Source organism: Chiroxiphia lanceolata, chromosome 1 (assembly GCF_009829145.1).
Source record: "Chiroxiphia lanceolata isolate bChiLan1 chromosome 1, bChiLan1.pri, whole genome shotgun sequence".
Taxonomy (NCBI): domain Eukaryota; kingdom Metazoa; phylum Chordata; class Aves; order Passeriformes; family Pipridae; genus Chiroxiphia; species Chiroxiphia lanceolata.
In genome coordinates, this window is record NC_045637.1 from 22,203,304 (window position 1) to 22,218,586 (window position 15,283).

General features: G+C 39.1%; 2 protein-coding genes across 7 annotated transcripts in view; both read right to left on the minus strand.

Annotated features, from left to right (window-relative positions):
• Positions 1-7,652, minus strand: part of SPAG1 (sperm associated antigen 1) — a 41,838-nt gene extending 34,186 nt beyond the window's left edge. For 2 of the 3 annotated variants that reach the window (XM_032689012.1, XM_032688996.1), the window contains exons 1-5: positions 7,540-7,652; positions 6,260-6,401; positions 5,529-5,688; positions 5,035-5,160; positions 485-552 (exon numbers count right to left, since the gene is read on the minus strand). In XM_032689012.1, coding sequence (XP_032544903.1) covers positions 485-552; positions 5,035-5,160; positions 5,529-5,688; positions 6,260-6,399 — 494 coding nt within the window. In that variant the 5' untranslated portion in view covers positions 6,400-6,401; positions 7,540-7,652. Of the gene's footprint in view, positions 1-484; positions 553-5,034; positions 5,161-5,528; positions 5,689-6,259; positions 6,402-7,350; positions 7,465-7,539 lie in introns of those variants that run through there. The other variant, XM_032689002.1, reaches the window with a different exon arrangement.
• A 1,121-nt stretch (positions 7,653-8,773) lies between these two features.
• Positions 8,774-12,921, minus strand: POLR2K (RNA polymerase II subunit K). 4 transcript variants are annotated; one of them, XM_032689137.1, is made up of 4 exons: positions 12,872-12,921; positions 10,476-10,539; positions 9,613-9,705; positions 8,774-9,187 (listed from the first exon to the last, which is right to left on the minus strand). In XM_032689137.1, the coding sequence occupies exons 2-4, from the start codon at positions 10,534-10,536 to the stop codon at positions 9,165-9,167; spliced, it is 177 nt and encodes a 58-aa protein (XP_032545028.1). In that variant the 5' UTR covers positions 10,537-10,539; positions 12,872-12,921; the 3' UTR covers positions 8,774-9,164. The 4 variants fall into 4 exon arrangements, with proteins under 4 accessions (XP_032545028.1, XP_032545037.1, XP_032545018.1 ...); XM_032689146.1 differs by lacking the exon at positions 12,872-12,921 and adding an exon at positions 12,702-12,869; XM_032689127.1 differs by lacking the exon at positions 12,872-12,921 and adding an exon at positions 12,527-12,639.
• Positions 12,922-15,283: the final 2,362 nt, after the last annotated feature.

The following is a 15,283-nucleotide window of genomic DNA, read 5'->3' on the forward strand; positions in this document are numbered from 1 at the left end:
ACAGGAGTAAGTATTCATCAGTTTTGTTTTTAATTTAGAATTGTGGCTTTAGGTATAAAGAAGATCAGATTTATAAGCCCATGTAAAATAACCCTAGAATTGCTTTCAAAAAGCTCAGTAATTAAGTTAATTGCAATTCCTTGCTTTTATGTACCTCTATAGATTTATATCTTTGATGCTGAACAGAAAAATTAAATCTGAAAAGAGAAAAAAAAAAATCAGTCTTTATTTTTCTGATGACTTGCTGTACTTCACACAGCTGGTCCAAAAGTATAAACTAACTTGTTCTCAGGTGTTAGCAAAACAAAGCATCATTTGCTTTTTAACAGAATATTTATTAAGAAAAAAATGAAGTTTCATAAAAGTGTTACAGTTCCCTGAAGTGCTGACCTTAATACTATGTTTCTGGAAAATACAACAACTGTGTTCCCTAATCAAATAAATAAGCTTTACTAAAAACTTAAATATAAAGGATTTAACATACTTTTCCCATTCACTGTAATCCCGTGGAATGTTCTTCTTGGTTTTTTGTTTGTTTTGCAGTGTTCTGTTCTGAAAGAGAACCAAACAGACAGTAAGATAATTTTTTACAGTAGAAATTGCAGAGCCTTTTTTTTAGTTTTGTTTCTGCAATGCATTCTGAGTTACCAACGTTATTTGTGACTAATCTCAGCATAATCTTGAAAAAGTAATTTGTGTTGCTTTAAAGAAAATCTTCATGCATTTCACATATCATTGTAATCTGAGGAGCTCTTCAGTCTCACACTTTCTCTCCATTGCCCTGTTATGTGTCACAGAGGCACTGAATAAAACTTTCAGACAGACTGATCTTTCCTAATTAGTATCTTGTGATGCCACCTTCCCAACCATCTTTTCAACACAGTAAGGGAGAACTCAGTTTTGGGAAAATCCAGCCTTGCAATGAAGTGTTTCACATGAAGACTGAATCAGTAACTTTGAGGCATGCCTTTTCCAGAAGAATGCAATGCATGGATTTTGATAGTCCCTGGAACCCTCACAACAAACTTACACAGTATTGACTCCAAAATAGGGTCTGGACTTCTTTTGACTATTTATCACTCCATTAAAGCTAATTCCTAAGATGATTTACATTCATTCTAGCTTTTAGACAAGCTCCATCACTGTGGTTTGGCTTACCTAAAATTTATCTTTAGCATCTTCCTGCAACAATCATCCCAATAACAGATTTGACTGACTTGCATTGCAACCCACCTCCTACACTAATGGAACCTATTTCCATAACTGTCACCTTTGGCATCAATTCTACTTCTCTCATGAGACTTTATTTCTGATGCGTCCCTCCCTGCTTGTTGACTTCAAAATACTTAACAGCAAGGTGTGGTTCCCAGGTATTTCACAGTGGAAGAGCCAGTTCAAAATACTCCCATCTACTCTGTCCTGGCCATTTTGCCCTTCTATTACCTTATGATCCATAATTCACTAAGTTAGACCACTGTAATTCTTTGTAGAGTTGCAGACTTACAATTTTCTGGATTCAAACAAACAATAGAGGTCACAGTACAATCCCCAAATATCTGTACCAGTTCAACTGGACCAAAGAAACAAGCAGCAGCCTCTTAAACTTGCTTTACCAGTGGTGATGCTGTAACAAGGACATACTTCTGTAGTTGCATGTAAACAACTCAATTTACATAATGCAAATGTCACCCTTCCTGTAAACACTTCTGACTATCTATAATGTTAGGTTACACAAACTTTTATAGTATATACTTCAGAATTACTCTTAATGTTCTTCTTTCAAGAAGCTTGACAAAATGACAAATACATTTAGTGATCAGAGCATGTTTGGAGGAGGGAACTCCTAAAATGCCTTCCTGAAACATGAGTTATCATTATATATGCATCCTGATGTATATTACAAATGTACTAATTTAATAAATACCAAATCTTTTTTTCAAACCAGCAGTCATTAATTTAAATGAGCACAAAAATATTGAAACTGTCAGAAGAAAATGTATAAGGTACTTACAGTAATGCAACTTCAACTTAGGGAGAGAACTACAGCATGTATTTTAAAGGAATAAGGTAAAAGAATTGACTCAAAAATGCACAATTTTAAAAATTCTAGGCTTCATATTCTTGAGACAATTGTAATCAAGTTATGGTTCCAGCAGTCAGGAATTTCTCCATCAGTAATATTTCAGAGCACCTCATCCAATGAAAAATATATGTTTGCATGCAGTGGGACTAAAAAAAAGTAAAAATCTTTGTGCTTGTCTTTTTTCTTGCCAGAACTCACAACGCATGGATCTCACAGGTTCTGAAGCCCATTGGACACTTTCAATGGGCCAAAGAGCAACACAGAGACTGGCTGTTCAGGTGATACAGAATTTGTCCTTGGTTCTCCTGTGAGCCCTGCATGCTGGTCTAAGACACTACTATAATATGCCAGCCAACAAGTATTCTTTTTTAGTTCAGAATATCCAAAATAACACGAGGGCTATATAGATCCTATCATAGTGAATTTTTATAACGTAGACCTTGGAATGCATGTTGCATGCCCTGGACAGTAGCATGAGGAGGTATCTGAGGACAGAAATCTTTCTGGAATAGTATTAGGAAACCACATTTGGCAAAAGAACCTATGCTGAAATCCCTACTTGAACATGAATATCTGTAAACCCATGCTTTAGTTCTCTCCTGGAAGAAGTGAGGCAGTGTGACAGAAAAACAGGGATGTAAGACAGAAACTTCCTCTTTAACATTGTGTTAAAGAGGAAAATATTGCATAAACTTAACTCTTTTTCTATTCATTTTTGGAAAATCTTGCCCATGACAATAAAAAGAAAACACCATATAGAATTACAAGCTACCAGCAGTGAACTGAAACTCTACCTACATTTTGTATTAGCAAGAAAATCTGGTTATAGACAAAACAAGATGCTTCCATTTATAAAACTGGTATCCATTGGTGCAATCCAGTGTTTTAGGGTCAATAAGGATTTCCAAAATTGGTTTAATTGAAGATGCTGAACTCTTTGTGCATCGGATCAGAGGAATAGTCTCCAGTCAAGCGATAACATAAAATTACAGAAAGGTTTGTTCATTTCTTTCTAGCAGAGAGGAGAAATTTATCATGCCAACTTTAAACTTGATACTACTGAAGAAATTATATGATGCCAGTCTGAAAATTAATTAGTCCTAACTGATTAGCAAAACATATCTAAAAATTGTAAGATTACACATAGCTTTATCAGAGAGAAAGAAAAGAAAAAAAAGCTGATTATGTACATTCAATTTTTTTTGAGATTTCATATTACAAATATAAATTTAGTGTATGCTGTAGAAACAGTTTCTTTTTATTCAGTAGTGATCTAGTAGTGATGTAACTGTACTGCTGCATAAAAAGACTGAATTCTAAAACTTAGTTTCAGGCCTCCCTTCTCTCTTCCAGGACAGGTTACAGTTATTTCAGAGGCCCTTTGCTTGGACAAAAGGAATGGAAATCACATGCCACAGATAAAGTGTAATGCTATGTCTAGGTTTCCTCAGTAATACTGCTAACACCTAAACCTTGTACGGAGAACAAAAGGTGAAGAACAAAAGAACAAAGCTTGACCTGAAGACTGTTGCATGGTTTAAAGTAGGAGAAAAAACGTGAATAAATATTTTTATCTTTGAAAGGAGAACACATCCTCTTTAGTAAAAGTGTGTATCCTAGATTTCAAGACACTTTCCGTTATTTTATGCTTACATTCTAATCTGGATTCACTGAGTTCACATGGTATTTTATTTACCATTTTCTGTTGAAACAACCACTCATACAGGACATGAATCAACAGTAAAGCTACAGTGGCACTCTCCATCTCAGCATAATAGGATAGTCAAGAGGAACATATATTGCAAAATGTGAAAGAATACAGATTAATGACATAAAAAATCACAAAACAAAACAAAAGCATGCCTTAGTCTCAATAGCAAGAGTGTCTTGCTATCCCTAATGTCTTCGTCCAATGTCTAAGTACTAGCTGACAACAAGAAGTAGTTTCTGACAACACAGGAAGAAAAATCAGGTATTTACTAATACATAATTATTAAAAAAAAAAACCACCAAAACAACTAATAAGAAATATCACATGACCTGTAAGGATCTTTCCATAACATTTCTGACTCTAAAACATCCAAAAAGAACAATACTTCAAGGAATTTGTTATAGCAGTGTCCCAGAATTTCAAAGAAAATTTTAAGAATCAGACTGAAGTGATCTATGAAAACACCTGACAATTCAGAAAAATCTAGTCCCATACCTATTTGTCTGCCAATCCCTCCAGAAGCACTGCATTTAGTATTAGCAAGAAAAGCCAGTCACAGACAAAACTGATTTTAGGCAGATAAATAAACTGAAAAAAACCCCCAACATAAGGAAACTAATACCTAGGAAAAATGTAAGTATTCGTTCTTAATTCTGAAGATTTGTTAAGTGTGCTTAATGGCTAAATTAGGAAGTATGCTATGACTGCAGTGGGAGTGGCAACTCAAGGCAAAAAAAAAAAAAAAAAAAGGGCAATCAAAGGCAGCACAACCCAATACAGAAGTGGCTACAGAATGAAACAACTGGTGCAGAAGATCTAACAACCTCACTTGATGTGTTTCAGGGTATTTATTTCAGACTAGCTCCTGTCTGGCCCCATGGAACAAAAGTGGCAGCTGGAGAAAATCTCCTGGCATAATTTCATCCAAAAAGAACCTGATTCACATGCTTAAAAATCATTTTGAAACATGAATCAAAGATCATAAAAGGGTGTTTAAGTAGGTCTGCTCCAGCAGTGAATTCCTGATCAGAATTAAAACATTATTACAAGACACATGCTAGCACAAAGAAAGTACTTTTGTTTAAGCATTGGTCTCTCACAAGGGAGCTTAAAGTTTTTTATTTCCTGGTTAACAAAATAAATCTAGTAAGAAAGGCTCAGTGATTGGAAGTTTGTACATATAAAATTTCCTAATTTTAGAAAAACATATAATTACCACACATTAGAAAACTGGAGATACCTGATTAGCAGGAAGACAGCTGCTGGAACAACGAATGGGAGGCAAGTTATCTTGATTTTCATTTGGTGTGTCTGTTCTCAGGAACTGTGATTTCTTATCATCTTCATTCATTTCTGTCAGCCAGCTCTGAAAATAAATAAATAATATATCTGTACCTTAAGGCAGTAGAGAAGATATACTTCACAGTCTACTGTCACCCTAACAACTATACTTACAAAACATTGCTATTAACAGGGAAAAGTAATTAAGAAAAAAAGCAATAGTGGGTTTTTTTAATACAAAGTAACCTACCACAAAAAAAATATCTGTAGAGTTAAAATAGGCACTAAAGGTTCAGTGACATTAACTCAAGAAAACAATTAAAACCACAAAACATAATCCTTTGATCATTTCCTCATTTAATCAAATAATTACATTCTATTTAGGCACAAGAAGAGGAAGATTGATACATCAGAGTGATAATATTATGGACCATTATAAATTAGATACTGTACCATCAGCTCATCATTAATTGTTTCCCACTCCTCAGCTGTGAAATCAGAAGCTGTGGCTGCAGGCTTATCTGTTCTCAGAGCTCTGCTCTTTGGATCTAAATGCTCAATACGCTTTTCACAAACAAACGTAAGTTCAGGGTAACATCCCTCTTCACCAGACCTTTCAAATGCAAAGATATAAAAGTTAACAAAAAAAGAACTAAACTGCACTGTGTCCTCCATATTTCTCTCCATCTGTAGTCACTACAGTGACTGCAGAGGACTATTTCCCTGTTACAACTCAATTTTACTGTCATCTAAGAACATTTTTATCAGAAAATTCCAGTTAACCCTCAACCATTTTCCAATGTCCATACATATACAGTTCAAATTATCATCACAGTGCTCATAAAAAAATTTTGTGTCATTTTCAGCAAAAGTTAAACAGGTGTGGCATCTGAAATTACCAGAGTCAGGCAAGATGGATCATAATAGAACCAAAATACAGCAGCAGCATTTTGAGAAAAACCTGACATTCAGTTACTCAAACTTTTTCAATGGTTAAATCAGGACTTGGATTTCTAGTGCTATCATTGGGACACTTTTAACATGATTACTTTAACTTTGTATTTTAATTTTTAAATTAAAAAGTCACAAAAAGGTTCAGGCAGATAAGAGTATTTAGGTAAGGGTTCCCTCAAATTTTACAGAACAGGAATATAATTATTATGAAGATAAGAAAATACGTTTACCTTAATACTCTGAGAATCTTTTCCAGGTGCTTAACATCTGTGCATTTTTCAATGAATTTGTAGTCCAGGTGACTAATAGGTATTTGATATGTTTTAGTGGTTCCTTGGTCCAGCAAAAACGGTACTGACTCATCACCCATAACTAAATATTAAAAGGAAAAAAATTTAGTGATCCTGTAGGCACTTAAATTACATTTTGAAGCAATGTCAATTTAAGGAATAAACCTGCTCGTGCTCCACTCTCATGCAAGTAGATCTATTACCACAAAAAACAAAATTTCAGATTTGAAGACCTGCTCATACGAGCTGTCCTCGACAGAGTTCACTGACAGAAGTATGGTTGCGTATGAGAGATGCTTTGTATGAAGAGTATGTGTAACTCTACTGCTTCTGCAAAGCAGATCAATTCAGAAAGACTGCTTAAAGAAAAATTGCCAATTTTTGCCTATCACATTCTCAATTTTTCTTTAAATACATTATAATATTAGCTATTTAAGCAAGTATGATAAGCATGAAGGATAAGATGGTGCAGGACACTGCTTTTTTCAGAGGGAAGACATTAACCAACAGTGTATCTAAAGAAATAATAACCTTTGCCTTCTCTGTAGCAAAAATAAATCCAATTTTCTTTGCTCACTAACTGCATTTTCTGGGCCTCTGATTATATTACAGTAGTAATATAAGCCTTTACCAGTAAGTAGGTAACTGATGAAGTGAGGGGTTCAAAGGGGACACTTCTGTCTCCCCCTTCCTTTGATCTGTTCATCTGCATCCTTTTTTGTTTTGATCCCAAGCTCTGTGGAGCTGAAATTCTTCATTCTTTCCCCAATTTATATAGTGCATAAAGTGGCGTTATTTTTAACAAGTACAATAAGGGAAGCTAACTAACATGTGATAACAACTATGTGCAAATATAAACCCAGTTAAAATAACTGTGTTCCAATGTCTAGCATAACTACATCTATTAATGTATAGTTGCACAAAAAATGTTTACAATACAGTATCACTTAAATAATAACTGGTCGTAATTAGGTGACCATAATAGAGATTCTGCCCCAAGAATCCCCCTTCCCCCGGAGCCAGGAATTTACCTTGGGAGCGGCACCCACCGCCGGGGCCCGGGCAGCGCCGCCAGCCCGAGCTTAGCAACTGCTGCTATGTACAACATGGCGGCGCGGACACGGCGCTGTCCTCCCCAGCGACACCCGGCGAGGCTCCCACAGAGCCCCGCCGAACTCCAGCGGCGACATCGGTGTCACCTGCCCGACTCCAGCACCCACCTGCCCGGTGCCGCGCTGCCTCCGGGACACGAACGCCGCCCGTCCCTCGCTTCAGCCGGAGACCGCCCGACCCTCGCTCCCCGCCGCGCAGGCGCCGCTGCCGTCAGGGCTGAGGGGAACGGCGGCGCACCCCCCCACCTGCTGCGGGGGGGGCAGAAATACAGCACCTGGGCGTGAAGGTTTAATAAACGTCACTCTCCTGTTTCCAGTGTAGTATTTTTACTCAGGCAGTCCCCTTCCAATGCCGGCGTCCCCCAGTGCCCACACCAGTGCTGCCCGTCAGCCCTGCAGTTCCCGGCGCTGCTCCCTACAGCAGGTCCCCGATGGCAGAGGATGCTCTTCACGTCTGGCAGAAAGAAGTACCCACCGTGCCCGCAGTACGGCCAAACCCGCCCCTGAATCCTGCCAAACCTTCGACAGCACTGCTCCTGCCCTCTCCTCACCCTTCTGAGCAGCCATGGCAGTAGCGACCCTTCTGTCTGTTATGCAGGCATAAGGTGCACACTATGCAGGCCAGGCCGGTGTAGCAAAAAGGTTATCATGTATACCCGAGTGTATCTGATTTCCCGGAAAAACCTACTCTTAACAGCAAAGATCAGTTAACTAAGAAAATCTTAACCAAACAGCTCCAAAACATCATCTCCAATTGCTTTTCTTTATCCCCTATAACAAGCCACTGCAGCTAATTTATGAACCAGTACAGTCATGTACACCTTAACAAAGATATCTTACTACAGTGATGAGTTAAACACAGTATCTCAACGTAACAGCATCATTAGCACCATCCAAACTGAGATCAAGCACACACAGTTCAGCAGTATTTTGTAGCAGAATTTAGTACTACTACATAACACACATTCCAAACAGCCAGATGCAAAAAGTTTTGGTTTCTCAAAACAAAATCGCCACTTTGATCCTTCTTTTACAGACTCCTGAGAAGTCATATGAAAAGCAAAAGAAGATGCTATTTTAGTTTTGGGATGCTACTCAATTTATCTTTGTAACACATTTTTTTTTCTTGAGTACTAATTCTTTCCTTGAGTACAAGTCAAACAGCACTTTCATAATTTCTGTTTCCACATTGCTTCTTAATGTTTACCTTGCCTCCCTCTCCCTCTTCTTTCCCAAGAGATGATTTTTTTGACACTTCCACACAAGACATCCATACTTTTAACACATCCACTATTGGGTACTCTCAAGTCCTTGAGATTTTCTCAAGAAATCCAGATCTGTATTTCAGACCTAGCCTTGTGTAGCCCTCTATTTATTTTCAGTGGAATTTATTCAAACCACAGTTATTTTATGCAATTCACACAAGTCCAAAGAAACATTTAACAAAGTTAAAATGCAAATAAAGTTTAGATGACAGTAATGAAAACAGAGTTAAGTCAAAAAGAATACAAAACGACTGAACTTAAAAAATACTGCATACTCTGACAATTTAAACAACAGCTTTAGAAATCTATTGCTGGAAGATGGTATAGACAAAATTTAGTATTACAGTGAACTTTAATAATCTCTTAAAACACAAATAAGAGTGTGCATTTGTACACAGACAGTTTTACAGACAAAAGTTATCAGAAAGATTAAACTGCATCATGAAGTCACTGTATCTTCAGCAGATATCATCGGGCATCAAAAACCACCACTGGAATAGCTCAGTTAAAGACAAAAAAAAGTGTCATGGTAGAAAAAAAAAGATGGGGAGAAGAATAAAAGAGAGAGACTGTCTAAATCTAAGGTCACAACTAACTACACAAAAGTATTTCAAAAGCTATCTTTAGGAAAAGGCTGAATAATATCAACAATTCACAGTACATCACCCAGCAGACTATCACAACTTATTATATCTTGCATAGAAAATGGAAAAAAAGAGGGAAAGTGTCAGGAAAGAAAGGAAGGTGCCAAATCACTCTGCAGAGATTGCCCCATAGTAGTTTGCTCTCCTGCATTGATTTTTTGCCTTGAAGGATTGTTACATAATTACTCAAATCTTCCTTTCTGTTTCCCTTACATACCTTATCCCCATCCACAGCTTCCCAAATGCTTTCAAGTGCACTTGTAAAAGGATACATCTTTTTGTCCTTTTCTTGTACATTATTCTGTAGCCACATTCTCTGCATCTGATAGGATCTCTTGCCTTTATTTCATTTTCTGTATGACATTCTAATGTTGTTATAGAGGAAGACAAAGACAGTGGGCAAACAAAACCAGCATTGTTAATGCACACATAACTTTCAAAAGTCAAAATAATCAAATTTCTATTTGTGGCAAACATAGTAATTGTAATGAATCTGTATCAAGAGCTGAATGATACCAAGATACTGCGAAAAAAAAGAAAAAGCAAGTTTAACTTATATTAAGGTCAAAGAGAATCTTGCTAAAAATGACCAAAATATTACTGCACAGAACACATTCCACTCTTGATACGAGACTGCCTACTAACAAAAATTTCAGCTCAGCCTTCCAAAAGCCCACAGTTTATTTTCTTAAAAGACAAAATATTTCAGAGATTCCTGAAGTGCTGACACAAAATCACCAATTTGTAAGTTGTTGACCTATCTATTGGTAAGAGAGAATTTGACTACTGTATTTCAGTAAAAGCTGAGTGCCCATACAGCATTTTCAGTAAAAGACTGAGAAGCACTGAACGGAAGGTCCACTATTTGCACCACAAGCGGACACTTAGAGAAACCATACTCTGGAGATGGAGGAGCTCCACACAGCAACACAAGATCTAAGGAAACTACTTCCACATCCATATCCATGTGGTAAACCATACCTGTTACCATCAACGTGTAGAGCTTTAAAGATCATCGGGATGCACACTGCAATTATTTGCATTCACGTACTCTTCACTATAATGGCTTCATTATTAAAACACTAAATCTCCAGTAACATGTAATAAAAAAAAATAAATCACTAATGTGATTTACCTCCACAAATGTAAATCATTGGCTGCTGCTTTGGAGGCTGAACATCCTTCTGTGAATCCATGTTCTAAACAAAAAACACACAATATGAACATCAGTTTGGGTTTTGGTGTTTGGGATTTTTTTTCCCCGAGATATACACATTTCAATATCTCAATTTAAAGCTAACAGAAGATGAAAACTCTTCCTTAAAAGTAAATACAAACAAATATAGTTTGTATTTGATACAGCGGACATGGGATAATTCAGGTTGAAACAGACTTCAGAAAGTCATCTAGTTCAACTTCTCAAAAGCAAAGTAACATTGGGTTTCTCCGAGCTTTAGCAACCTGCTACAGAAAACCACACATTTTTCTATTAATCAGGATTTTAAACACTAACGCCCAACAAATAGTATTCTCTTTCCTTCCTCCTGCCAATGTAAAGAATTTCCTTGCTGGAAACATAAAATTCAATAATTTCTTACACATCACTCATGTAACAATGGTGCCATCAGAAACAACATAAGCCTTATCATCTTTTCTTCCCCTCTGACACACTAGCTAACCTAATCTCCCTTTTCACTTATTTAAGGTATTAGAAATCCTGGGAACAGACAGCGGGTAGAAGAATAATAGGAAGAGAAGAAATTCCACCCTTCAAATCCTAATATAGATGTGTATGATTACCAAATCAAGAGTAATAACTCAATGCTATTCTTCAATCACCTCTTAATGCCCTGTAATGGTTTTGATTTTTCAGACTTATTTGGAGACAAGTATTCCTTCACAGCATCTGACAATAATAGTTACATATACTCCACAAACATTCTATCAAGCTTTAAGTAATCCTATCCTAACATGTAAATGTGCTTGAAACCATGAATTTTAAGGCAGTTACTCTACCACCAGATATAGTAAACACTTTTTTTCCCCACCCAATCCAAGTCTAGACCAGAACATTAATATTTCCTTGTAATTTTTTTTTGGGCTGCCATTTTCTGTACTCCTGTTCTGTCTGACATAGAAGGCAAGAATTCCTAACCTTTATCCCAGTGAATAACGTTTTTGAAGCTTTCTTATGAGAACTGCTCTTGAATGCTTTTGTTTAATATTACTGCAAGGATTATTAACTTGATCTTCACAATTTGTTTCAGTATAAATTCAAGTGGGAAAATTATGGCATTGAAAACAGAAGGATAAGTTTGACAGTTCCTTCTTTAATAGTCTGATCAGCACTTGACAGACCACCTTGTTAAAATTCCCACTGTGTTGCTCCATTTAAGAGAACTGGAAAGAATTCATTACACTCTACAGCTTTCAAGTATGCTATACCATAATCATAGCGGCATCTTAATCCACATGTGTTACAGTCTTTTTGAGTTAGTACATTATAGTAAGATATAAGCAGTCACCCATTACCATTAGGAAACAGCAGCTCTTCTAAAACACAGAGCTGAACTAAGATCACAGTTGTAGCTAAATAACTTGAGTTCGTGCTGCTCGTGCAGCAAAATAACATCGCTGCTAAGGTCAGCAGTGACCCAAGTTGTGTGTCTTGCAGCGAGGTGGCCTGGTTTAGCTGCCCTTCACGTACCCTGCAACCCTAAATGCCACCGGGCTGTCATAGCGACCAGGCACAGCAATGCACCAACACACACTGGGACACACACTGGAATCCCGCACACAGACACAGGATCCTCCACGTGCTGAGAGCAGCACACAGAATCACGGCATGGAAGGGACCACAGTGGGTCATCTGCTCCAACCTCCCCGCTCAAGTGCGGTCGTCCTAGAGCATGTGACACAGGATTGCATCCAGATGGTCCTTGAATATCTCCAGTGAGGGAAACTCTACAACCTCTCTGGGCAACCTGTTCCAGTGCATGGTCCCTCGCACAGTAGAGTTCTTCCTCATATTCAGGTGGAACTCTCTGTGCATCAGTTTTCGCCCGCTGCCTCTCGTCCTAGTGGTTGGCACCACCAAGAGGATCCCGGCTCCATTTTCTTGCCACCCCTCTTTAGGTGGCAAGGTCCTCTCTCAGTGCGTCTTTTATGCACCCGTAAGAGGCCAACCCGCTCCTTCACGTCCCGCAGAGCCGACGAAGAAGGACGGACAGCCCTTCTCATAACCCACCGGGCAGCCTACCCTCCGGCCCAGGCCTTCCATCCCGCCACAATTCCGCACCGAGATCTCCCGCACCGCCCTCCCCTCCCCTCCCCTCCCCTCCCCCCCCCCCCGGCCTCGTACGAAGGACCGAAGCTCACGAGGCTGGGCCTGGCCTTTCCCTGCCCGCCACGGCCCCGCCACCACCGCCCAGAAGCGCAGGGACCACCGAGTCGGACGGGAGGAGCCGGAGCAGGAGCCGGAGCCCGAGCCCAGCAGGAGACGCGACCCCGCTCGCTCACCCGCTCGCTCACCGCCGGCCCCGCCGCTGCCCGGCGCACGCTGATGACGCGCCGGCGGAGGCGGGCCCGGCATCGCCCAGCGCCAGCTCCGGCACCTCCCTGCGGAACAGTTAATTAGCCTGGGAAAGTAATAAATGTTCAGCTATTGGTATTAACCAGCTGGGGGGAGGAAGGCGGCAGAAAATATTTGGTAGCGATTTTTAAGACACAAACTTTCATATAAATAGCAGCGTCAGTTTCCCATGAAGAAAGCAGGCAGCTGCGTGGTTGGGTAAAATCAGCCCCAAAGTACTCGGTGCTTTTGTTTTTTTATTTGGCTGTACCCGACCTACTCGGGACCCAGGATGCCCTGTGCCAGATCTGGTCATATGGCTGCGGGGTTTTAAACTGCCGAGGTGTTTCACCTCTAGGACCGGTCTGTTTTCAGAAGTGTTTTCCCTAAGATTCGTGGGTGAAACCCGCATCTTGATATTTTGATGCTGTACCCACATGAAGCCAAACTTACCTACTCCAAACATATATGCTACGTATTTTCAGCGTAAGGTCGTATTACGAAAGAAGTTCCGATGTAGGTGACTCTCGATGTACTGGACTGAAATAGTGAAGACAAGGTTTGAAACGACACCAGTTGCGCTCTGTCATTGGTCCCACCTCGCTAGCGGTAGGAAATTTGAATCCTCGATCGGCATTTTAAAGAATTATGTATCTTTGCTTTATTCACGGAAAAAAATGTTTAACGAATACTGTGTTTTGTGAATATGCCAATTTAAATTCCTTCATCGTTAAAAAGATTCTGCAGTTTAAGGAAAGTTCTTTCTATTTCTGAATACTGAATACTTTTTTTTTTTCCTCAGCACCCAAATGCCTTAATATGGACGAGGTTTTAACAGTCGTCATTACTTGGTGTTCTCCTAGCAGCAAATCACCTTCATACATGACCTATATCTTATATAAAATAAACTTGAGGAATAATAAATAGTTGTGGTTTTCCTAATTTTGTGTTTAAGTTAAACGTAATGAAAACACAGTAATGACTTTAGACTTGCTTCTTCATACTGCTATATACGAATAAAGCTAAACAGAACTTTTAGGGTGCCAGAATAAAGCATATGCAAGAAAAACGGTGTGTGAAAGGCAGAGCTATCCATCTGGATTTTGACTTCCCTGCGTCCTCTCCTCCGCCAGGGACCTGTGGGTGTGAGTGGGTACGAAAGATTGAAGCAGAGGAGAAAAAAAAGCCTGAGCCCTACCCTACCTTTCCTGGTAAACGCACGCTAAGTAATTATCATCTCCTAAAAAAGCAAAGAAAAAACAATTGGTATTATTTCTCTAGGCTCATTTATATTTTGAAAATATGTTTGTCAAACCGATAACTTTAAAAGGACTTAGTAAAAATACCACCATGAAAAATTCAGTTAATCCTGTGAAAATAATGTCGCCAATATTAAGAAAGTGGTCATGTAAGTGCTCGATTATTTGCATCCTTCAGCCGTTCTCTTGGAAAAATAGAATGTTTAACCAGATGTTAAAGCTTCGGTTACTTCAGCCGTTTCCGACAAAACCCGCCCCCTTCCAGCGGAGCGCTTTAGCAGCGAAGCCCCATTCCCTCGGGCTGATAAACTCTAGCCCTAAAGATGCCGCTTGGATTTAGAGTAGCTGAAAGTGTTGCGACTATGTCGGAGACCTCAACTGTCCCGTAAAGCTCTTGGGAAATTGGCAGGAAGGCTAGAGGAAAGGCTTGTGGGGCGAGGTGGGGCGGTACAAGGGGTACAGGTACTTTTGAGATGGGAAGAAAATGCAGGCGGAGCCGAGTGCAGCGCGAGTGTTGCAGAATATCTTACTTCATTTTGCTTGTCTAGAAGTAATGTTCTCAGGTTTTGATTGTGGTTTTTGGTTTGTTTGGTTGGTTTGTTTGGGGTTTTTTTTGGTGGGGGGAGAGGGGTGTTGTTTAGCTGGGTTTTGTTGTTGTTTGTTTGTTTGCTTGGGGGGTCTGTGATGCTTTTTTTGTTAAATCGCGCTTTTCTGGCGTGACGCTTTTGTGTATTGAATCAAATGCCACAATTACGACTTCTTACGTTTCTTGAATATTTTTGATCCAACTCGCATAAGTGAGTTGAGGCTTCATTGAATGAAGACGCAGCTTTCTGCTCTTGTGTCCCACTAGCAAGCTGCCAATTTGACTCAGAAGATAGTTTATTTTATAAATAAATACAAGCATTTGAGAAACAATTTTATCCAGTTCCTGTGAAATAGATGATACTACAGAAAGCACTTTAAAAAAAGTTTTATTACATTCCTGAAAGTTTCTAATGTTTTCTCCTTTTAAAAAAGGAAGGGGGAGATACCCCAAGAACCTTTCTCTTTTTAGCCACAACTGTTACCTTGTCGTCACATAAACCGATATTCTTAACGTTAAAATGTCGG

Excerpts from the sequence above, each read along its gene's own strand:
- POLR2K (XM_032689120.1), bottom strand. The coding sequence starts at position 12,580 with ATGAGAAGGGCTGTCCGTCCTTCTTCGTCGGCTCTGCGGGACGTGAAG. Across the intron at positions 10,540-12,511 it reads AGCGGGTTGGCCTCTTACGG|AACATGGATTCACAGAAGGA; the intron begins GTGCATAAAAGA and ends TTTTTTGTTTAG. Across the intron at positions 9,706-10,475 it reads AATGATTTACATTTGTGGAG|AATGTCATACAGAAAATGAA; the intron begins GTAAATCACATT and ends TAACAACATTAG.